Genomic DNA, 24,037 nt, shown 5'->3' with positions numbered 1-24,037 from the left:
CTTTCCCATTCATGAGTTCTGTTTTCCTTTTAGGGCATAGTTTGTCTTTATAAGAATGTTTTTCATGTCTGATAGCCTTCTTTGCTCTCTTCCTCATACTGCCTTTTGAAGAAGGAGAACTAGGGAGAAGTGTTAGACTGCTTTTGGGTTTGGGGATTGGTTTTATTTTTATTCATTTGCTGTGCTTTTAATCATACCTTTCTTATATGATGTCTATGAAGTAGCCTGGCAGAAGCACATATTTTAGTATTTTATCACTCAGGCTTTCTTTTAGCTAATTTCTGTGTTCTTATGTAATTCCTCTCTTAAAGAAATAAAATGGGGATGGACTCTGTGCACAGAGACAGGCATTTTCTTCAGTATTGTGTGAACAGCAACTACTACAGGTGGAGAGGAAGACCTGGGCTTGTCAAGGGAAGAGGGAATGCATTGTTCAAAGGCGAGTGGGATCAGAGGGAGATGCAAGTGGCAGTAGAAAATACCAGGTTCAGGTTACTTTGAAAAATACAGGATGATTTAGTCCTTGTGGGGAAGGACAGAGAGACAGAAAGAAGAGAAACCAAAGGGGGTGAGAAAAGATAAGTTGAAAAAGGCACTATATCCATTACAAAGTGTCTGGACAATATATGGGAGCAATAGGAATAATATTCAGCTGTCCCTATTAATACCAAAGTGCTCCTAAGACTTTGATGCAAAGAATAGGGTTCCCCCATAGAGCTGGTCCCTAATCTAAGCTTTACATAACATGTCTGCATACAACCTAATTCTATTTGCTATGAATGGAGGTGCAAAAACTATTTAGTAGTAGAGCCCTTAGTAAAGGGTTACTTACACTTGAATTTGCATCTCTGAGTGAAATGCTGTTGGTCTGACTCTAGAGCTGAAGGAACTCAGAGTCCTCTGGTGGTCTGAAAGTCTGCATAAGAAAAAAAATATGAGTAACATATATACTTTCATAATATTTATACAGCTGTAAGAGTTTTACTTTACTTAAAAATTTCAGCAACTGCATGTTATCCAGAAATATTTCCATCAGCTTTTTGAACAACGAACTTAAGATCACGTGAATCTTAGCCCAAAGCCCATGCACATAACACATGTTGCATTGTGAGTTGATAGATCTGAACACCCGTTCCTTATTATTACCTTTATTTTTTCTTTCTGAAGAATATTTTCTTTGCTGCCTTAAAACTGATATGATAAGCAGATCAATTGCATCAATCTGTATTCCTGAAAGGTAGGACAGACCATATATTGTAGCTGCAGATGTTATGAAAGTATGACAAAAAATGTCTCATAACTTCTGTAGTGTTCAAGGTCACGGAAAAAAGATTCTCACATACAGCAGGAACTTGGTTTTAACCTGTGAATCATAAAATAGAAGCTGTAAAACAAGTCTGTGAAATATAGTAGAAGAATATTAGTTGTTTTCAACTGACAATTCATTTTGTAGGTACTGAAGTAGACACAACTCTGTATCACCAGTCATCCCTTTGGAGAGAGAAAGTGTATGGTCAGCATAGTCTAATGTCTTTTTATGTGGAAAGGTTTTTTTCCATTAGTAGAATAGCTTGTTGAAATAATAAAATATGTACTCTTCACCTCTTATTTTCATTTCCTGATGTATGATAGCTTGAACTGCTGTTGAGTAAAATTTGCAGCAAATGTTCTTCCTTGTTCTCATTTGATATAGTTCACACTCCATTAACATCCTGATAGAGAGAAGGACGTTACTGCCTAACTTTTTATTTTCTTGTACCTCTGAGATGACTTTGGGATACCATACTGCAACTGCAGAACATCACACAGATTTTAGATAATGTCAGTGCAGTGGGATGAATTCTGCAGTGGTACTCAGACTTGAAATAAATTTAATAATCATATTCTGAATTGTTTTGTTTAATTTTTTCATAGACTTCAGCTGAATTTATCCTATTATGCACAAATCTACTAAAGCAGTCACACTGTGAATGCCACTCTTGTTCTGGCAAATACTTTGATTAAGCATATCTGCAGCCCCTCATTTAAAGAAAATTATTTCACATTGGAAAAGAAAGCATTTGTTCATGACATTGAAATAGAAAGGTGGTTTTTGTAAAAACAGAGTTTACTTTTTCTATTTCAGGTTGATTCATGCAGTTAAACATTATTTATTTTTCAGATGAAGCATTATTTTCCATGTGTCTGTAGTCATTTCTTCATCAGAGATTATATAAAAGTGGTGCTTGTATTTGAAAAATGGTCTCTTATGCAGGTAGGACAAAACTAGACTCTGTAAGTCATCTGATGGAGGGGAGATACTGAATACAAGATTAGTTTGAATACAAACAATTGTTAAAGAGGTAAAGATCTAAAGACAGATACCAAAGGACCTGTCTGGGTGGAAAAGATAAGGTGGCATAGATCACCTTAATGAGTGTTTCAGCTGAAATTCAGAATTCAAGTGCCTAAAATGGGCACCAAGAAATGCTGAATGCTTTTAATTCATTTTAACTGTAATCAAAATAGAACTTCTTTTGCCATCTGACAGTGTTGTGTTTATCAATCTGAATACATGGCCTGTCAGAAACAATAAGTATTTGCAGATTCCTTTGAGGTCACTGGGAGTTGAGGGATAAGCAACCTTTTAAGTCTACCCTGAGTGTCTGTGACAGAGTCCATGAGCCTTGGGGCAGGTGGCACAAGGAAAGGGTTAATTAAACAAACCTCTACGGAGGGGTCAGCAGTTGATTCTTATCTGAGGATCTGCAGGGGTATTGGGCTGGATCTCTGAGTGTCTGTGACTCTCTCCAGTCTCTGTCAAGTGAAGCAGAGGAAAGGAATTAAAATGAGGCTAGAAGAAGCCTGGCTATTAATGGGAGCACTGAGATCAATCAAACTCAGGGACAGTGGTGCCCACATTTGGAGGATCTTATTTAATTTAGTCCTTCAGTTGTCTTTGCTCTGTTACAAGAAGAAGGGGCTTGGTATCTGCAGAAGGTGTTCCACAGCATCACACTGGCCATCAGATTATACTGCTATTTTTTATATATATACATAATACCAGCTGCATGTGCTCAGAGGAGACTTGAACTGATGCTGCTCTGACCTACTACCCTTGTCCTGATTTTTTAACTGACTTTGTCACAGAGGCTGCAGACCAGAAACAAATTTTCTCCTCATCACCAGTTTGATTCCAAAGCAACATGTAGAAAGTGGTTTTTAGCTGCAGAACAAACCACAGAATAAGGCAAACCCCTTGGTGATGTACCTGTGCTGTTACAATGTTTGAGTGTGGGTAATGTAAGCAGGTTTTGCCCATGGTGTGACTTCTGCAATACCTCAGCAATAAACAGTACTGGTAAGAACTGCTGGCTTCCAAGATTAAGAGAGGGGAAAATAAGGAGGCTGTAAGTTATGTTTTGCTTTGTTAATAAATGCTTTAATTTCAATTTTTCTTCAAACAATCCTTTCTAGGATTTTTATTTTGGTTTCCTAATGTCATTTCACAACAAGCATCTCTTAATTCGATTTGTGAGTCCTTAAAATCAGATACCAGTATTTTTGGTAGACAAAACATGAGGTATTTTTTTGCCTGTGATTTAAGCTGGATTTGAAGTTGATATATTTAAAGAATGACCTGAGTCAACCCTAGTGGGAATAAATCAGAAGGTTCTGATATGGGCTCTGTGTCAGATGGTGCTCAAGATTTCCTAACTGCGTAAATCAGAAGCCTTAGAAGTCTCAGCTCATGCTAGCAGCTATGTGAAGGATTGCTGAGGCTGTCTCAGCACCTCACGGGGCACTGTAGCCTTTGACTAACTGTTTTCTTGGCACCTTTCTAAATCTGCCCAGCATGAAGCACTGTGTAGGGAGGAGAATTCCTGCATCTGTCTTCTTGATTGTGTTTTGCTTCCTCTTTGGTTGGTTCAGAAAACCAAGATTTTGCAAACTTACGGTGTCTTGACTTGTATCAGTTTTTCATGCTAATTTCTTAGAAAACAGCCAAACATTCTGCAGAAGGATGGCAGCCCCTCACTGAGGTGAGAGGAGAGCAGAGATTTGTCACAGCACACAGCGTGCCCCAAGCCATGAACACACCACTCTCAGGGCGACCACTCACAACATATTCTGCCAGTCCCTTGAAAGGCTGTGGAGATTGGAAAAAAAAGCCTTTTGTTGGCTTCAGGGTTGTGACTGAGCCGTTAGATGAGAATTTGGTTTCATCTTGGACTACAGGTAAGCTGCAATTTTTGTTAATGTACAGCCATTGTGTGAAACTTCTGAAGAAGATAATGGGTCATCCAGACACCTTTAACTGGTTTAGGGCTTCTTTGTCATTATCTTAGATTTCTGTGCACTTCATAGGATTTCATAAGAAATAGCAGGTGATGTCCTGATTTTTTAAAAGAAACCTTGTGAAAGATCAGGGGATGTGGCAGACCACCAATTTGAGCTGATTGCACCAAGTAAAACCTCAGTACTTGTTATGGCAAATTTCATTCCATATATACAATACTACACTTGCTTTTGTATGTCTGGAAATTTTACTTTTTCATATGTACCCATGAGGGAAAACAAGTTATTTGTGCTCTTTGACTGCCTACTGTAATTTTGACACTTGCAGCTAACTTACAGTTCATGTCTTCTTCATGATTTGAAATGTTTCATATTACTTCTGTGTTTTGCTTGTGTCTGCTGTAGGAAAAATTCTTCAATTTTATCTGGTGTGATCTTTTAGGAAGCTTCAGTCTCTCAGTAAACAAAAAGCATTGAATTCAATTTGGATGAAAGTCCTTTTTACTCTAATTTTTGTATAATGCATGCATTGCATTTTGACTTGTGGAATTTTGGAAATATGACAAATATTGACAATACTGTCTAGAAATTATAGGTATCAAGCAAGCAGCTTCAAAGTGAACAGAATTCAAAACTCTAAGTTTTGAGTCGCTGCTAATGGAATAATTCTGGGGTGGCATTTGTCTCCATGACAGCCTCTACTTCTATCCTACAGAAAACCTCAAAAAGTTGGCTTTTCTTGCTGTACCAGCCCAAGTAACTTTCACTTGCCTGGAAGTTGACAAGCCCTTACTTGCCCCTGTCTGGCTGTGTTTTCAGGAGTGACACTGTCATGACTCACCCACTCTGCACCAGACCCCACATGGGCAGTGTCGTCAGTTTTCCTCAGAGCACTGGAGTCAAAATAGGACTAGTTTGGCTCAAACTGAACATCACCTGTCCCCCCAACCTTCCCATATGGTATTTATTGTGCAAAAGGGTTTAAATGGCCACCTATGTAAGATGTTGCTGAGCAGCCACGTGGGTTATGTCAAGCCAGTAGGAAAACGACAATTTTTCATGAGATGAATAATGCTGGAAAAGGAAGTGTGGGCTTTGTGATTGAAGGCAGCTGTTGAGTGAGGGAACATAATCCTGGGCACAGCTCGCAGCGGCTGAGCCTTGCTCTGCTTTGTCAGCATGGCCTCTGTGCCAGCTCACTGTGGAACAGCAGCAATGTTCTTGCCAAGCTGTGGTGCTAAGCTTGCAGAATTTTGTATTATCAGTGTTATCCTAATGACCTGGTGAAGGAGGAGAGGGTGCACGTGGAGTAACAAGAAGTGGGTATCCCACAGGCACATAGGTTTTGTGCAGCATTCTGTGTAGAATGCTACAAACTATATCCAAATTCTGTTTCACTGGATTTTTGTGCAAATGTGCATGTTTCATAAGGCTAAATGAGTGACAGTGTTCAGAATAATATTTTTCTGTTACCTTTTTTAATGTCTTACATGTAGTGTTGTACGATTTTCAATTTACTGCAGAATTTAACAGTCTGGAAGAAAACTGGTGTCTTTATAGAATAGAGTGGACTGTTTTCAGTGGGGAGGGACCTACAATGATCATCCAGTTTCAACTGCCTGACCAATTCAGGGCTCACCAAAAGTTAAAACATTGTCCAAATGCCTCCAAAATACTGACAGGCTTGGGCCATCTAATGTTTTATGGTTTGCTTTGAAGGTCGGGTGTGAGGTCTGGGTCTGAGTTGGAGGAAGGAGAAAAGTAGATCTTGCTTTTAAGCAGTCAGCAATTACCCTGTGAAGTATCATTTGTTTATTTCTTTTGTTGTTGGTTTGTTTTTTGTTAACTTTAAAGTTTTAAATTTTTAACTTTATTATATGGTAATCATATTCACCACATTTTCACTAATGTCAGATATATACCTAAATATATGTGTGCTTTGAAAACTTCTTATACTACATAGTTCAACACGACATTTGTAAAACTTGCACAGTCTAACCACTGAACACACAGGGGTTCAAAGCACTTCTGCTTCCATGCTGCTGGCAAAATAAGAAAAGCTCTTGAATAAATTCTATAGAGAACTACTGTTTTAAGAAATATTCTCTTGCGGTTTTATGAAAAAAAATATTCCACATACTACAGAAGCTGTAGATAAATGAACATGTTTGAGTTCCATTTTAACCTTTCCAAAAATCTACACATTTTATGAGTTCTGGGTGACAGCTATTTCCTTCTCAATAAAATTTTTTGTCTCACATTAAAAAACAAGTGCATAAAAAAAAGAAAGTTGGAACAGTCCAAATCACACCCTCAGCTTAAAAACCTGCCCCATCTACTGAAAAGCTAAAGCCACAAACACACAAAACTTTGTCACCTGGTATCTAAACCCAAGATAAGCTGCATAGCAGGAGACTAATAGCAAAGGTCTCATTTAAAAATCTTTTTGAAAATACCCTAATATGCAATGGAAAATCTGATTTTAGAAAAAAATAGAAATGCTGTAATGTAAAATTAGTTTAAGTACACTTTTTTTATATGTAGTTCAGAAGATATTGAAGTTCTTTTTTTAAACTGTGATTCACTAAATTGGACTATGCATCAGACTCTCATCTAACACCATTTTATCAGGCGCTGGACCAAAGAAGGAAAGCAGCCATCTCAAATCAATGTACACCAAAATAGACACCAAATGGACACCAAATAGTTTGTTCTCTTAACGAGAGGGTTTATGTTTTTTCCTTAGTGCATAAAATTAATTTCCTCTTTGTCTGTTTACATGTTTAAATTTACAGTCTATCCTTGAAATACCTCTGAAAATGCTGTGCAAAGAGCTTTTTCTGGGCAGTGCTCAGTTGCTCACCCTCTCCCTACATCTCCACTGCAGCTTTCACGCTGATTATTGTACTTGCTCCATTAAATGCTTCTTTCTTGGGTCACCTTCACTTTAAATGAAAAAAATCGTAATCATAACTTTTTCATTTGGACATTTGTCAGATGTCCAAATGAAAAAGTGGTTTGTCTGTATGCAGGGACAGCATATAGACATGTCCTGGATCCCATGGACAGGGACACGGCCAAGAGACTGAGAGGAGGAATCAGTGCCCCTGCTCAGCACTCATTAAACCTCACCTGCACATTGCCAGCTCGGTGCCTTCCAGCACAGGCACACACCATAAACCAGGGCCCTGAAAACACTGGGCTGGAGCAGCTGCCCTGGGGGAAAGCTGCAGGAGCAGGGCTGGCTCGCATGGGGTCAGGGCACCTTGGGGTATTGTATTTGCAGAAGACCCCTGTGGCAGGGAGGAATGATGCATCTGACTCCATGTTCTCAGAAGGCTAATTTATTACTTTATAGTGCTATATTATATTAAAGAAGACTAAACTATACTATACTAAAAAATACAGCAAGGAGACTTACTGAATGCTGAAAAGATAATAATGAAAACTTGTGACTCTTTCCTGAGTCTTGACACAGCTTGGCTGTAATTGGCCACTGAGTCAAAACAACTTACACCAGAATCCAATGAGGCAATCACCTTTGGGTAAACAATCTCCAAACACATTCCACACATGAATACAACACAGGAGAAGCAAATGAGATAAGAATTGTTTTCCTTTTCTTTGAGGCCTCTCAGCTTTCCAGGAGAAAAATCCTGGGTGTAGGGATTTTTTCAGAGAATGTGAATGCCACACTGGGCACCTTGCATCCCTTCAGATCACACTGAGGAGATGACTGCTGCTTGTGTGTGGTGAGAGGCTGCAGACAACAGACAGAAAACAGAATGAGGGAGATTCAGAGTGGGTATCACAAAAATAATTTCCATCCGAGCAGGGTGAAGCAGCGGTGCAGGTTGCTCTGGGAGGTTGTGCAGGTTTCATCTGTGGAGGCTCTCAAAGCCTGAGCAGCTTGGTCTGACCTCTCATCCGCCCCAGGGTCAGCAGGGGGTTTTCCTGGGGGATGATTTCCCACAACTTCCATCTTGGTGCGGATTCAAGTTAATTTCTCCTCTGTGCCTTTAGCATCCCAGTTCCTTGTGAGGTCTCCTGCACCACTGCCACCCTGGTCCCACAGCCTTTGGCAGCTGCGAGGGTGAGATGCAGGCTGCACTTTTGCAGTGCAGGCACTCCTGAATAATCTCCATATTATCTTTCACAATTCACTGTCCCTTTCTTTAAAAGTCCAAGTGACATGCTATCTTAAAAGCTGCTTTAAAGTGTACACAGAGTGAACCTAAATTCAGAGACATGGGACATTTTCTTATCTTTTCTTGATGTGTTGCTGTGATATAGCAATGACATAACTGGCTAAACACAAGTAACTTCCACAAAACAAAGAACATCTCTGGCATCTAACATGGTCCTGCCAAGACTGGTACCATCAACGATTTCTATTCCTTTTTACTGAGCTTGAAGTTAATGAAAATTTAATGAGTTGTAATTAAGGACTGAAGGAATTGAAGATGCTTTATCAAAGTTTCCAAATTCTGCTTGGTGAATAACAGTAATTGACAAATGCAAACATATTGATTTATCCTTTATCCTAATTGCTATTCTGTAAATGAAATGGGCATTTCTGTCCCAAATTAATAAAAGACTTTTTTTGAGGGTTTAATTAACTGTTCTTTAAATTCTTCATTCATCTAAAATTAATCTTCTGTGACAATTATGCACCTTTAAAAAATTCCTTTTATGTAACATAATCTATAGATGTACACACTGGCTTGGCAACCTACTATTAGCTTGCAAAAGGGAAGATTTATGGCTGGAAAACACCAGCTGCACCTGTTGTTTTTGCTGAACAAATCACCCTGAAGTACACCATCACTCCAGCCTGCCACTACATCATTTGTATTGCTAGGAAAGTGGGATTTTTTTCTGCATCAGTAGTATACATTTTTCAGAAATAAATAAAACCACACAGTTACCCAAAGTCTAACTGGTATGTTTATGATTTTACTAGAGTCTTATGAATCATTGGTAAAATAAGCCACTTTGATTAGTGAATAATATTAGCTATAAAGAAAAGTGGATTAGATAAGATCTCAGGGTGTGGTGGTATTAACCTCTCCCAGAGTTAATACCAAATCCCAAATCTGAGATTTGTGCTTTGCAGTTTGCATGTCTCCATTAGCACCCTGTTGAAATTTGACTTTGCATTCTTCATAGTAGCCAAAATAAAAAGATTAGCCAATTATAAACTTTCTGAGAATAATGGATGGTAATCACAGCTGTGGTCAAAGAGGCTCCAGGGGATCACATTCGTGTGTCACCTGAGCATAGATTTAAGTGAATTTTGTGCTGACTTCCTCTGGCCCCGAGGCTTGTTCAGGGCTGTGCTCCAGTGTGAAAGGAGGGATGAAGGGGTCCCTTCCCTAATGCTCTGTCAGGCATTTGGAAAGGGGAGCCAAAGCTGCTCCACAAAGAAAATCCTCAGGGTAGCTCCTGGCAATCAGGAAGGTGGGTAGGTGGACATACCTCTTGTGTTCCACAGCCCAACTTATCATCATATATTCTACTTGAAAATATGCCTAATGTAGTAGAACTGTGATAGCTGTCAGAATTTCCCCCCTTTTTATCCTAATCACTTTCCTCTTCTCTCACCCAAATTGCCTCCTCACCCTCACATGTCCAGTGCATCTGGTGGATGATATTAGGCTGCAAACTGCAAGGCTTCCTGTTTTGACAGGTTTTGTATTTAGGACAGTAAAACTTGATGCTCTATTGAATAAATAGGAGATCACCACCAAAGAAGCAACTCTAACTGCAGAAGCTGGTGGCTGAGTGTCCTGGCTTGTAAAGTAGGCATGTATTCTATTTTGCCATCTGTTGGGGGTTGGGCAGTTTTTCTTATCTCTTTCAAGAACAATGACACTGCCAGGAAGATAATCTCCTGCTAATGGGCTATATGGTGTCCTGGCCTGTAAAATAGGCATGTATTCTTTTTTTGCCATCTGTTGGGGGTTGGGCAGTTTTTCTTATCTCTTTTAAGAACAATGACACTGCCAGGAAGATAATCTCCTGCTGATGGGCTATTGAATTACTCACTGTGGCTGGTAAGATTAGTTACATCATCCCATTGAGAGATGCCCCACCCAGAGGGAGGAGCCAAGCATCCCTGCCACCATAAAACAAGCATTTCTGAGACCACAGACAGCCTTCTTCGCTGGATTTCCTAGAGGAATCAGGAACCAAGGCCCAGCTGCTCCTTCGCCGCATTTTCGGAAGGGATCTACACCCTTCTGCAGATCGCCGCTCCAGGAGGAGCAGCCACCATCTGGCTGGACTGCTATCAGCACCCTGACTTCTCAGGGTGTCAGGTTTTTCTCACTCTGCCAGTGGTTTTTTTTGCTTGTACTAAATTACATTGTTATTTAGTTTTTTTTTTTCTTCCTAGTAAAGAACTGTTATTCCCATTCCCATATCTTTGCCTGAGAGCCCTTTTAATTCTAAAATTGTGATAATTCGGAAGGAGGGGGTCTACCTTTTCCATTTCACAGGAGGCTTTTGCCTTCCTTCACAGACTCCTGTCTTTTCAAACCAAGACACTGAGCTGGAGGTGGAACCAAGGCTGATTTACACTATAACAGCTGCTGTAAAATAAGTCATAGTCACTTTGAAATTATAGAATTAAATCCTGAATCTTCACCAGACTCTTATTATATGGTTAGGTTCCACCAAATTAAAATTACCTGTGCAATTACCTTTGAGTGTAGAACCCTAAATAGCTGGCTTTAATAACTAGAATGAAATTGTTTTATATTAAGGGATATGTGACTGTGATCTTATTAGCTGCAAAATAGTCTGAAATTGAGGTAGTCTCTGCTAGTGGAATAAGATGGAAAATTTGTTTGTGCTGTACAAAACTGTGGAGAGCTTGGAAAGAAAAGTTTAGGCTGAAAATGTCTAAAACATTGTTAATCAATTTTTTTTCCTTTTTTTTTTCTGTTTTCATGTAAAAGTACTCTTCAAAAGTATTAAGGTGTGTGTCACACTTGGCAGGTGATTGGTAATGGGATTATTTTATTCAGTGGAAGACATTTCTTTATGTGAAATATACATTAAGGTCTCATTTTTAGACCTGAAATGTGTTACTTGCTTAACGCTACCTTTATGGTCACTGCCTCCATCTTCACCATGTTTTATGGCTGTTAGCATTGCAGAGCTTTTCTATCTAAAGGAGAAGGCAATAGTTCTCTTTAGGTTTATACATTATCTGGGAGTTATTTGAATTCCCAATTGCAAAACTTCATTTTTTCATGGGAGTAAATAATTTACAAACTTGTCATTAAAGTCCAGCAAAGATTTAAAAGGTCCATTTAATTCTAATGTTAAATATGGAAGTTGCTCACATCCTATTTTTCCCCTTCAAGGAGTCTTTATTGAGGTAAGAAACCTGATTTTTTTTTGATCCAAGTTATTCCAGTCTTTCCCCCTACAGACCCTTTCATTGAAAGGCATTTTAAGGACTATTAAAATGAGGGACATCATGAAGGCTTGCTGTCAGAATTTGTAACATTAATTTTTAATAGCTTCTGAATTATTCTGTTTATTTTATGGTTCATATACAGTAACATGGTAGATGTGGTGGTTGCATTTCAGTGGGAGGAATTCAGGTCAGACTGGCTGAAATCTCCCTGATAGCAGACTGGTGCCCATTAAAAGCACTGGAGCTCTTAGCAGAGGGGAATTACTGCTCTTCTTCTCCTTCTTTTCACCAATTTTATTTCTGTCTCTCTTTGCATGTGTTTTTAAGTACATGTCTGTCTGTTCTTTATGTAGCAATCCTTATAACATCAATCTTATTTTAACGCTTTGGGATCAAACAGGAACATACTGAAGTCAAAATTTTACTTTATTTGATTAATGCATTAGTACAAGTGAAACAACTTTGAACTAAGACTCAATGTTTTTTACATCTTTTAGTCATTACAGCAAACCAATATAGCATCAAGAACAGTCAGATCAGAGAATACTTCTTGGTAGAACACAGTAAATTTTGTTGTCCTTGAGAAAGTGAATATACATTAAAAACATAATTTTACCAATTTCCTTTATGGTTCTAGGCAGAACTGCTGGTCATGCAGTGTCCTCTTTATTTTAACTTGTGCTAACCTACTTTAAAATGGCCACTGACCTTTTTTTAAAGAAGATTTTATATTTATATATTGTACTTGACATGGTCATTAGTTTAGTTTTCTATTCAGAAAATAGGTTGGGATTTTTGTTAACATACTTCATAGGCCCTTATTTTTATTGATTGGGTTATTAGTTCTTTTCAAGATTTTTCTTGGTTGGAAAGACTAATATTTCCGATTTCTTTACTTCATTGCCATCTGCTATTGTCTGCTGTTTGATCACTGAATTAGATTTTCCTCTTGTGTTCCTGATGAACAATGTCTGATGATGGACACAGTTTGGAGGATCCATCAGGATAACCTGGATACCACCCCAAATATCTGCCAGAAATAAAGGAAACAACAGTTGCTGCATTCTTAAAGCATGCTATGTGCTGCAATCTCCTCACTCTTAGGTGCTAGTAATTGGGACCATTTGTTGTAATTTAATGTAAATAAGGTAATAAATCATCAAATATGGTCCAGCAAAGCAGGACATCAAGCAATCTGCATAAAATCTCCAGATTTCAGAACATTTAGTCTCTACAAGTATGGGCAGATTGTAACCAAGAAATGTCTTTCCAGATGGCTTGAGCAGGTGAGGGTGCAATGGCTGTGCTTTTCAGAGGAGTAGTGGTAAACTTGGACTACCTGAACTATTACCTATGGCTATAGAAACACAATAAATGGAGTTGCAGATTTTATGTTGTTGTTTAACAAAAATGTTCATCTCTCCAGAGCTGCTCAGACAGCAAGGGATCAAGCAGCTGGCTGTTTACAGGCAGTTCACTCAAACCCAGGCAGTCAGCATTATAGGGCACTTGTTATCTCACTGTAAGAACAGTGTAAGTGACAGAAAGGATTGAATTCAGCACCAGCCACTTGAAATTTTGACACAGGAAAGAACCTTGTGCATCATATATGTTGAACTGTGTAAGTAAAATTGTGCAAAAATTAAAGCTTGCTGTACTCTGATGATGCATATTTTAAACAGGACTTGGAAGAAAAAGTACTTTTTCCTTTTCTGTAATGGCCAAAACCACACAAAAATCACAGACAGCTGATCGGATTATCTTCTTGAAATATTCATTTATCAACGTCTGAAAAATATTGTGTCTCACAAGTAGAAAAATACATTTTATATTCTGCAGTTCACTAAATCCTCACTTCCAGGGCCACTTCTGAGAAAAGGACACTGGATTGGTGGAACACTCTCTGGGTATTTCTGCAGTTCAAATGGTGCTGACTAATTATTTTGCTTTTAAAAAGGCCCCCAAATAAATGTTATTGTAATACCTGATTATAAAGGGTTCTATATCTACTTACTTCCCTTTGGCTTTCCATAGACCTGTGGAGGTTTACATCCAAGGTCTGTGGTGGAAAAAGACTGTGGTAGTCCCAGCCAAGAGTGCCAGACCTACAGCTGCCCTACAGAGATATTCCTTCTCACCACCATCTTCAAAGGATGACCGTTGTCTTCCCATTGTTCTCTTTTCTTTGTGGTTTGCTCCTCCTTACGAGAGCACTGCAGCACCCATACCCAGGTGCTATTGGTGGAGCCTTGCTGGATGAGGAACAGTTAAAATACTTCACGTGAGATATGACTGAATTGCCCTCATGCCTGAAGATTGTCCTCCCTTCATTCATTTTGTGCTTACTTTTCTTTACTTATTTTTCCCCCCTGTGTGCATGATGCAGAACTTCATGATGAAAGTGGAGTATTGAAACAATGAAAAGGACTTATCTGTGCCTTGACCATATGAACAGGATTCTGTCAGTCAAGGACTGTGTTTCTGTCTCCTGACACATCCAATCTGCTCTTGCTACCTACCTATCTCCTCTTCATTCCAAGATTTCATTTAAACCATCATAAGGGGTTGATTTTCTGTAAGGCATAGTTTTTCTTTTGTAAAGCTTTAAGTTCTCTGTGTTGTATTTTTGATGTGTTAGAGCTCTTCTAAAGGTTATCCTTTTATTAAGAGGTGGTCATTTGAAAACGTGATTCAAAAAGCTAGAGAAGGCTGCAGTTATGCTAAAACAAATTAGCACCTAACATTTGAAACTAACATTTTCTTCAGAGTAAAATGTCAGTGTAGTGTTACAAATTGTTTCTCTCCCTCCCTATTTATAGTGGCAATAAAGACTAAGCCAGTCATAGTTTCACTTACATAATTTCAGGGACTTAGAAAGTGGAACACTTTTCTCAAGAAACTACTAATGCTAGAAATCTGGCAAAAGATAATTTTGTGCACATTTTCAAATGCTTTAAGAATCTCATGTGAAATAACTGCAGATGTGGAAAGCAGTATTCACATGTTACTTAACAATGAAGGAATAATAGTGATGATCTGCTGTGATTTATAGTTAATGGGTATTCCTTTAAGAACATATTGAGCCTAAGTTCTTATTTGATTTGATTAAAAGATCAGAACAAGCGAAAAAGCTTTGAACCAAGATTGTGGAGATTTTAGCATTTTTAGTTATTACAGCCAACCAGTATGGCACCAAGAACAGCCAAATCACAGAACACTTTGCTAGAGTTTAGCAATAATTTAAATATGGCATAAATATTTGAATTTTGTATTCTTTTGTGAGTGGCTGATATATAGAAAAAGGTAACATTCTGCAAAAAAAAAAAAAAAGTATTTGTTATGAGTTGCATGGGCAGTTGTTCACAGCTGATTTTCCTGTCTGGAATTACTTAGTGATTAACTCATCAGGATGAAGCACCCTGGCCTGCCATCAGAGTTGGCATCAACTGCAAATCTCAGGAACAATCTTGGCAAACATTTCAAACATGAAAAGCTGTGTTTTCACACACTTGCCCCATTGCTTTGTTCTTCAGTGGATGCACCCTTTGCTAAATGCAGTTACCTGTGACTGAGTGTGCTTGGGCTCCTACAACCCTTCAGGCAGGGAAGGGACCCCAGAGCAATTGTCAAAAGGACAGCACCAGGTGAGGGACAGTAGTGTTGTACCTGCACTGCTTTAGAAAAACCATAACCTTGACATAGTTCAGTCTTTACAAACACTTCAATAGTAAGCCACAGACCTGTGTACTCAGGCAAACCAGGACTTTTAAGATCTTGGAATCAAAGCAAAATATAAGATGCAGAAGTGATAAAATAATAAAGAAAATTAACTTTGCCCTTACTATTCCTGGGTTTGTGGCAGAATAAGGTATTTAGATTCTACAGCTGTAAATGCTTTTATCTGTAAGAAAGTTTTTGCTATGGTTTAATTTTCTAAATTTTGAATAAAAGGAAATATAGTAGACCTGAAGGATTTTTTTCTGAGTTAGTTTTTTGGGTTTTTTTTTTAAGACTTGGAACTGAGATTAAATTTTTATGGCTGAGTAGTAAATCTCTGGAACAGAATTTCCTGATATAAATGACAACTCTGCTTTAATTATAGAATCTCCTGGGCAGCTATTATATTAGAGCAGGCCTTAACAGACTTTCCTTTTTAAGACCATATTCAAGAGTAACAGGACTTGCCATAAATACAGTTTGCCTTCTGTTGGAGGGGTTTACTTGTCTTTGAGTGAATGACTAGGTTCCTTTTGTATGGTTTATTTTCCCAGCCAGAATGTCTTCAGATCCGTTGGAAATGTTTTAAAATGGGTCTCAATATATTGAATATGAAGCATCTTCTGTACTATGCAACTATTTCAGAAATCATATATGGAGAAATAAAGCACTGGTACATAGTTCTAAGAAAGCTTTAACATCTGCAAAATTAACTTGTCACTAATTTTGCATGCTTCAGTTGCTGGAAAATGTAGCTCTCTGAAGCACCAAGCTTTTTTTTTATTTTATTTTATTATTACATTACATACCTATCAGTGACTTGCATCTGAAATTGTTTTCATCACTGATCTTGTTCTTCTGGTGCCTATACATTTATTTCTCATTTCATGCTGAAAATGTTATGCCATCTGGTTACTTGCGTAATTTTGTAAAGAGAAGACTTCATTAATTTGCAGTTTTAACTTCTGCACCTGCAACTTCCATTTACTGGTGTAGCAGTTGTTGCCTGTCAATAGTTTAGAAAGAGTCTGCTGAAGCTGAAATATTTCTGCATACATGCCTTTCTGTCTTTAGATACTTGCAGGCCAAAATCTGGGGGGAGGATTTGGTAGGCTGAGAAAACGCCACATCCTGAACTGTACAGCACCAGCTCCCAATTTTTCCTGGTTCACATGCAAGGGATCCTCTCCTCTCCCCAGCTCTTTATGTGCAAATGTAAACTAGAATTCCATGGTTGCCCAAAAAAGGAAATTTCAAGCTTTGCAAATGCTTTGTTTGGATTAATAACATCTATAGTCACGTTTCTTTTATCCCAGAGGGCACAAACATTTCTGAAGTTAACAGCAGTATCATAACCTATCTAATATGCTATGGTAAAAATGCCTTCTGTTTGCTAACTCTTAACAAATTCTTGTTGTCATATTTCAGCAGCAATTTATTTTCTAGGCCAGAAAGAGGAGAGGTTAGTTTTAAAGCTAAAAGGACAATATTTTAAACAGAGTATGGTTTTCTAAAAATATTACTTGTTACGTATATATGTGATTATTCAAAGCACTGTTGGTCCCTTAATTTCTGCTGTGTGAGGCTGTGACCGAGTTTATTCATTGACCCAAAGCACTAGAAAACTTCCTTGATGAAAACCTGACAAAGTGAACTGCTTTTTGCTGAATGGTAAGTTACCTCAACATGATGTCTCTATCTAGCTGAAGTTGGCTATCTGAAATCTAAGGGAGAAGGGCTGGGTTTGTTTTGAACGTTTTGTTTGGGGGCTTTTTTTGCTTTGTTTATTTTTGGTTTTGTGAGTTTGTTTTGAGTTTTTTTAGTTCAAAAGAGTAGCTTGGGGTTTCAAAAAGCCTGAGAGCTGATGAAAGACTTGCTCCCTGGGGAACTTCAATAAGAACCCGTGGTGAAGGAGGAGGGATTGGCAGGAAGGGACCTGCCCCACAGCTGGGAGGAGCCCAGGCCCCCAGGGCAGCTGGGCTGGGGAGGGGGGACCTGTGCAGGTGGGTGGTGGGGAGCTGGCAGCAGCCCTGGCTGCACTCTCATGCTGTTCCAGCCCAGAGTGCTCTGATTTACTGTGTCTACATCCAGCCTGAAACACAGTCAGCTAAGCATCCCCAGCTTATGTTCTGGAATGGTTTATTTCAGGGTTTTGTGGGATTTTGGGGAGGAGTTTTTTTGGTGTTTTGGCTTTTTGGGGGATTTTTTTTAAGAGTTTGATGCTGATAGCTGGAATCACCAACTTCACATCTCAGAGCCTTTAAAACAAACAAAGAGGACATTTTTTGGGGAACACCGTGCCATAGACTGCAGGAAGCTAAAAGGGATGAATGACCAGAAAGGAAGCAAATCCTCCCAGAAGTGGCAGTCAGGCATGGGATAGCTAAATTGCTAGAACCTGCAGAAAGGTTGTACATCTACTGTTGGACAGATGAAAATATATTTAAACTTCCAGATTATAAATAGCCTCTGAAAAGTTTGATAATTCTGTGGAGTGGGAAGGCACTTCTGGAGACTGCCTAGTCCAAGCCCCAGCTCAGTCTACAGCAGGCAGGTCAGGGCTGTGCCTGGTTGGGTGCTGCTTATCTCCAAAGAAGGAGAATTCTTGCTCTCCCTGTTCAACTTGTGCCAGTGTCTGACCACCTTCACTCTATAAAAAAGCCTTAAATTCTTTATTTTCCCCCTGTGTTTCAATTTGTGGTCATTGTCTCTGGTCCTGCTGCTGGGCCCACTGAGAAGAGCCCAGCTTTATGCCCACATCAGATGTTCAGGCTGAGCAGATCTCCCAGCCTCTCCTCACATGACACAGTGCCATCAGACACTGAGATACTACTGAAAATGGCCATCTTTGACTGGAGTATTCCAGGAATTTCCCGTGTTTGAGGAAGGTGTTTGACTCCCCCCATTTCTGCAGGGCCGTGTCTCTGCTGTGAGAAAAAATCTTTCTTGTCAAAACCAGGATGTCACTGCTCTCTTTCAGTGCAGAAGTGTCACTTTAGCATCCAAATGGAAAGCTTAGGGCCTTTCCTAGCAAAAGCTGATGGATGGAGCTCCCTTTCCTCATCTTTCTTGCTACATCACTAGAGAGAGACTTAGGAAAGTCTTGAATTCACAATGTCTTTGCTTTGCTTAGAAATTATTTAAAATTACAGGTAACATGAGTGTATAATTAAGATTCTCCTTCACAGATGAGGTCATTCTTTCCACGAGCAACCTGTGACAAGGATGCTTAGTTTGGGTGAATGTGTCATGTACAGCAATCTCTGTTGGATTTTGCTTTAGCAGTAGTGATTCAAAAACTGAAATACTATATTTGTTGTCACTCAGGACTGGATTCTATTTCACAATTGTTCTGTGTTGAAGAATTAAAATATGTCTTTGTAGTGTCAGAGGCATTATTATCACGGCTTAAAAATGCTTCTTAAGCATACAACATTTGTGTCTGCACAATGAGAAATCATAATGGAAGATATTAAAAATTACAATTGGTCAAACAGTCCAAGATCTTGAGAGGGAATGACAGTACTTCTTAGGCTCAGTACAACTGAGCTGTCACATGCATACTGGGTTTCACATTTTCTCTTCCTTCTTCACTCATTCTTTACCCCAGTTTCATGATTAACTCTCCATTCATCATCCTATTTCACCCCTGTTTCTGGTCTTCATTGTCTTCTGCACGACCTGCTGTGTCTGAGCTCTGCTAATGAGCCCAGTTACTCCCATGCCTCTCAGATCTCTCCTTGTGAGTAGAAATCTTCCTACTCAGGGCTCCTTCTGTGTTGATAATATAATATGCAGAATAATATCATGGCAAGGCTTGCTGTATTGCACTTAATCTGGCCCATGCTTGATGGGGCAACAAAGCAATAGACACCATGCTTTATAGATAGGGCATAAACAATTACCTATTTAATGTAGGATAATTAGAAAAAATATAGAAATAACTTGCAAAAATATTTTACTGCATTGCACAATTGCCATCTCAGACAATGAGGAATGGCTGTAATAATAAGTCACGTTTTGTTCACTTTTTTCTTATTAAGCATTTCTCCTAAATATCTGTTAGTACTTTAGCTTGTATAATATTGATTTGCTTGTGTTTGTTCTAGTTTTGAAATAAAATGGACCCTCATATTCTGTTAGAGATGCAGCATACTGGTTGCCTGGGATATTGAGAAATACCTTTTAAAATACAGCATGAAGATTTTACTGTAACTGTAGCTGTGATGTTTTCTTTTGTTTGCGCTGTGTTGTTTTTCTTTAGAAGTTGTTTCCAAAATTATGGTGAATGGAATTTTCTTTTCATGTGACCAAATGCTCTTTGTCTTGGCAGCATTCACAAGCACAGAGCTGGCAGAGAAAGTTAGGCAGGATTTGCCTGGGCATTTTCAAAGAAGAGCACCCAAGAACTGAAATTTGATATAACGTAGCCTGAGGTCAGGAATTTTTTCTTTAGAGAGTCAGTAAAGAACATGACTATCTGTAGTGTGCAAGAAGCCAGGGGTTTTCTAGATGTATATGTACCATTGAAATAGGAAAGTATAATGGGCAATATTCTGTGCAGTGTTGCTTCCTAAACATTGATAATAAAGGGATTTGGGACATTTTTCAAAGAGAGATGATATTTCCTGTCAGTCCTCCCTTTCTTTTGGCGAGTTAGATAATACAGTGCTAGGAGAATATGCATCATTTAATCCAATTTGAGCTTGCACTGTGCTTAACTCAAAGACAAATGTGTTCTTGACATCAGGCATTTACCATATAGCACTGAAGCAGTGTGGTTTTGGCGCACTGCGAGGAAATCTGCTGAAACAAGAAAGTGTTTGTTTGAGAGAGAGGGCTGGGAGAGGAGCGCGGGAGGGTCCCACAGGCGGAGGTGGCCCCGTGCTTGGGTGGGTTTCACGCTGTACCTGCGTAGGTGGAGCATTCCCCTGGTGCCAGGGCGCTCCTCAGGGCACACCAGGAGCTCGGGGCATTCCCTGGAAGAGCTTCTGCTCCCCACAGCGTGGCTGGGGCTCAGCACCGGGACAGAGGCATCTGTTCTACCCCAGCACACGTTTGCATTCCACAGGTCTGGGAAACTGCGTGACCACCCAAGGCTCGGTGTTTAAAACTGATCAGGCTGGCAGCACAGCACTTCACATCCAGCTGCGCTGCACACACCAACTCCCCAGCCTCTGTGCTGGAAAGTGAGCTGCGAAGGATTTTTTAGGCATTGCTTTTGGAGCAGGTACATTCCTGCACAGGCAGGATGTCCAAACCCTCTCGCTTGGCTCGACCTGTGTCGGCTAATACAGCTCCTAAATCGCCTTTGTCTAGGAAAGAAGATTTTAACAGCCGATCACGAAAAATTAGGCTAGGCGAAAAGATTTTGAGAGCTGGCAGCGAAGGAAACCTGGTTAAACAGCATCAGCAAGAGCAGGTGGAAATCACAGAAAGGCTTGTGCCACGGAGGGCTCCTTTCCTGAAAGGTAACTGGTAATTTCATGCTGAAAAAAAAATAATCAATTGCATTTGCAATCATTGTGCTTTTAATGAACCCCAAGCATCAGTTATTGTATAATAGAGGGTATATGTGTGTATGTGTGTGTGTGTGTGTGTTGTTTCTAAACAACAGATTCTTGTATATAAAGCATTTGTTTTGAAAATAAAAGGGCTCAAAATATTTTTGTTGTTCAATTTTGGCTGGGTGCTGTATACAAGCTAAAAATGTTGAGCTGTCAAAATGGTAAATCAAAATCTTTTACAGTCTAAATGTGCCACTGTATTGTGAAGCTTTATTTGAAATAATGGTTTGAAGTGTGAGAAGTGTGAGAAAGATTAAATAGGGGAAAATAAAGAGAAAATAGACATCTTTAAACCCTGCAAGTAAAACTCTTCTTTATGGGTCCTAACAAGGCAGCTGCAACTATTTCTTTTATAAAAACTAAACAGATCAAGTGTATTTGGAAAGGCTTATATGCTTTCAGAATGCAAACAAATGTGGAGGATAATGTAAGATTACAATCTGCTTTCACTGATCTGGTGAGCAATGGGCTGCAGGAGCACTGCCTCTTTTTAACTTAGTTTTTGTGACAGCACTCCTTAGAACTGCATTTAAAAGTAGCCATTTAATCTACATGGTGTAAAATGAGGGTAGATTGCCATTCAATCAAGAAATAAAAGTAGTGCTATCTAATTGTACTCTTCATAGTGTTTATATTTAAATATTAACAAGAAGTAGAATCCCTTCAGTACAGAATAAAAATTGCTGTCCTTCCATCCTAAATCCATAGGAAAAAGAAGTGTGCATTATAGACCTTTGTAACTTGAAACTGTACTTTCATTTCACACACATGGCATCCAAGGTCACAGTTTTTATTCCCACCTGAATAAGGTTTAAAAGATTTTTTTTCCTGCAGTATGACTTTTATTATTTCACAAAGGGAAAAGTGATGACACCTACTCTTACTCAGAGAGACGGATGATCTGTTTGTTTCTACAAAGGAAACTGTGTTTGAAGCACTTTATTAATGGCAGAAGAGAGCAAATAGAAAAGCTGGAGGTGGGAGGGCTTAAATTACTGGTCTCACTCATAGAACCTCTTGCTTATTTAGCAATGTAGTGTGGAAACTAATTTTTGATCTTGAGATGTATTGCAATAAAGTAAAACCTTTAGTCCAAAAAAAAACCCATATGTACAATTCTTTATGCCCTGGTAACGAATATTTATTGATTTTTTAGTAAATTATGTTTCCCAGTCAAGTTTTTAAAATTTGAAAACTTTCATAGAAAATCCTGTAACAGTATGTTTTTCACCCAGATAAAGTTTTTCAAATAGCAGTTTATTCCCTTTGCATTCCCTCATTTATTTGGTCCATTGAGAAAAGGAAATCATGTGGGATTTACAGTACAAAAAGTGCATCCTTTCAATGGGATGTGATTTTTATGGCACTCTGTTCCTTTATCACTTTACTCATTTATCAAAGTGTTGTTGGGCTATGTAATGCTTTACAACTTCAAGCAAGGGTTGCACTCACTTTTTAGAGTTTTAGGTGAAATTTCTATAAAGGCAAATTTAGTGTATATCAGTAGTGCTGCAACATGGCACGTGCTTTTAGCGTTTATAGCTTACACTTACTGTCTTCTTGAGCATGAATTGAGCATTGTTAAGTACTGACTTTCTGCATTGGGATGGCTGTTTTAATTATGTTACTGTGAGTTGTTTTTGTAAGAGATGTTGAAGAACAAATATGGATACTTCTGAAGGGAGCATACTATAAGGGTGATGGAAATGCACAGTGTGGGGTTTTTTCTCTGGAAGTGGGACTGTCTGGATGACCCCCAGTAAAGTCCTAAGACTGGCCAAAGTGATTTGAAAGATGTTTTGTGAGTAGCAGGTACAGACCTGGGTGGTGGAGGGACAGGAGATATGATAGAAGCCACGAGGCAGGGCTCTGGGGTAAGGCTGGGTAACACAAGAGAGCATGAGCAGCAGCCAAGGGTGTTTGTGTGGTCCTGAAGTGGTGAACAGGAAAAGTGGAAGAGGTGGCAGAGGGCAGGTGTAGGCTGAATGAGATGGCTAAAGCAGGAAGCATAGTGAGGAGAGGCAGAAAGCTCCTGTGGGGAGAAGACTGGGGCTTGGAGGAGAAAAAAATGGTGAAGGAGGAATGGCTCTTAGGTGGATCAAAGGGGCTGGAATGGAGAAGTGGGAGCAGGAGGCTCTGTCACATGGGGAGTGGGGTCCTAAACAGCCTGACATGGATGAGGGGTTTGACAAAATTTCATTCTTTGTTGTGTCATGTCAGTGAAACCCCATGGCTGTGTGTATGTGCTGCGCCTTAAAATCCTGGTCAGTGCCCAGGAGATCAAGCTGGGTTGTCTGGATTCATTTCTACTGTGGAATTTTACATGGGCAACATAACGCTATTTCTGGTTTCTTTGAAAGTTTTCAATTAATACCAAAGAGATCACATGCATGAGTGGTGCTGACAGACAGCAATCCAGCAAAGCTCAGTGCTTAACAGACAGGAAATACAAAATTGTGGCTATAATTTTAACGGGACTGTAAAGCATGATGACTCCTTTTAATTACATTATATGTTGGGGGGGTTTTCTACAGAATTCTTGCCCTGCATTGTGCAAGATGAATTGTAGTTAACTGAGAAGTTGGGGTCTATTAGCAGGGGGGCAGCTTGAGGCAGAGACAAAAGTAGTCCTTGTAGGTAAAGCCATTAAAGGTCAGAGTGGATCTCTCTGCCACTGAGGGCTGTGTGGCACAGACAGACATACTGCTTCCACTTTCACAAGGAAATGATGGCTGTATGGATTTGTGTTTTGGTTTAGTTGCTGGGTGTGCAAATCTGAGACCATGGGTTCAGATTTGCAGAGCTGAAACCACATAACAGTAACTGAAGTCAGTGCCAGCTGCAATTTTATTGTGTGAAATACTGTCTAATGCAAAGGACTCAAGAAGGTCATTTTGTACTTACCTGTTACTCTTCAGCTGAATTTAATGGACAACTTAGACCATAATTTCTCTGGATGCCAGGTTAATCTTGCTAAAAGAGAAAGGAAGTATTATTTTATAATGAGGAATAAACTTAGATCCAGGCTACAAAATTTGTTGCTTGG

General features: G+C 39.2%; 1 protein-coding gene across 13 annotated transcripts in view; it reads left to right on the top strand.

Moving 5' to 3' along the window:
• Window positions 1–24,037, top strand: part of KIAA1217 (KIAA1217 ortholog) — a 355,102-nt gene that overhangs the window by 105,173 nt on the left and 225,892 nt on the right. For 4 of the 13 annotated variants that reach the window (XM_064407671.1, XM_064407660.1, XM_064407706.1 and 1 more), the window contains exon 1: window positions 20,411–20,895. The exons of 4 other annotated variants lie outside the window; for them this stretch is intronic. In XM_064407671.1, coding sequence (XP_064263741.1) covers window positions 20,676–20,895 — 220 coding nt within the window. In that variant the 5' untranslated portion in view covers window positions 20,411–20,675. Of the gene's footprint in view, window positions 1–20,410; window positions 20,896–24,037 lie in introns of those variants that run through there. 5 more of the 13 variants (XM_064407650.1, XM_064407646.1, XM_064407832.1 and 2 more) reach the window with 3 other exon arrangements.

The sequence above is a fragment of the Passer domesticus genome, chromosome 1 (assembly GCF_036417665.1).
Source record: "Passer domesticus isolate bPasDom1 chromosome 1, bPasDom1.hap1, whole genome shotgun sequence".
NCBI classification, from domain to species: Eukaryota; Metazoa; Chordata; class Aves; order Passeriformes; family Passeridae; genus Passer; species Passer domesticus.
This window is presented reverse-complemented; position numbering and strand designations above follow the sequence as displayed.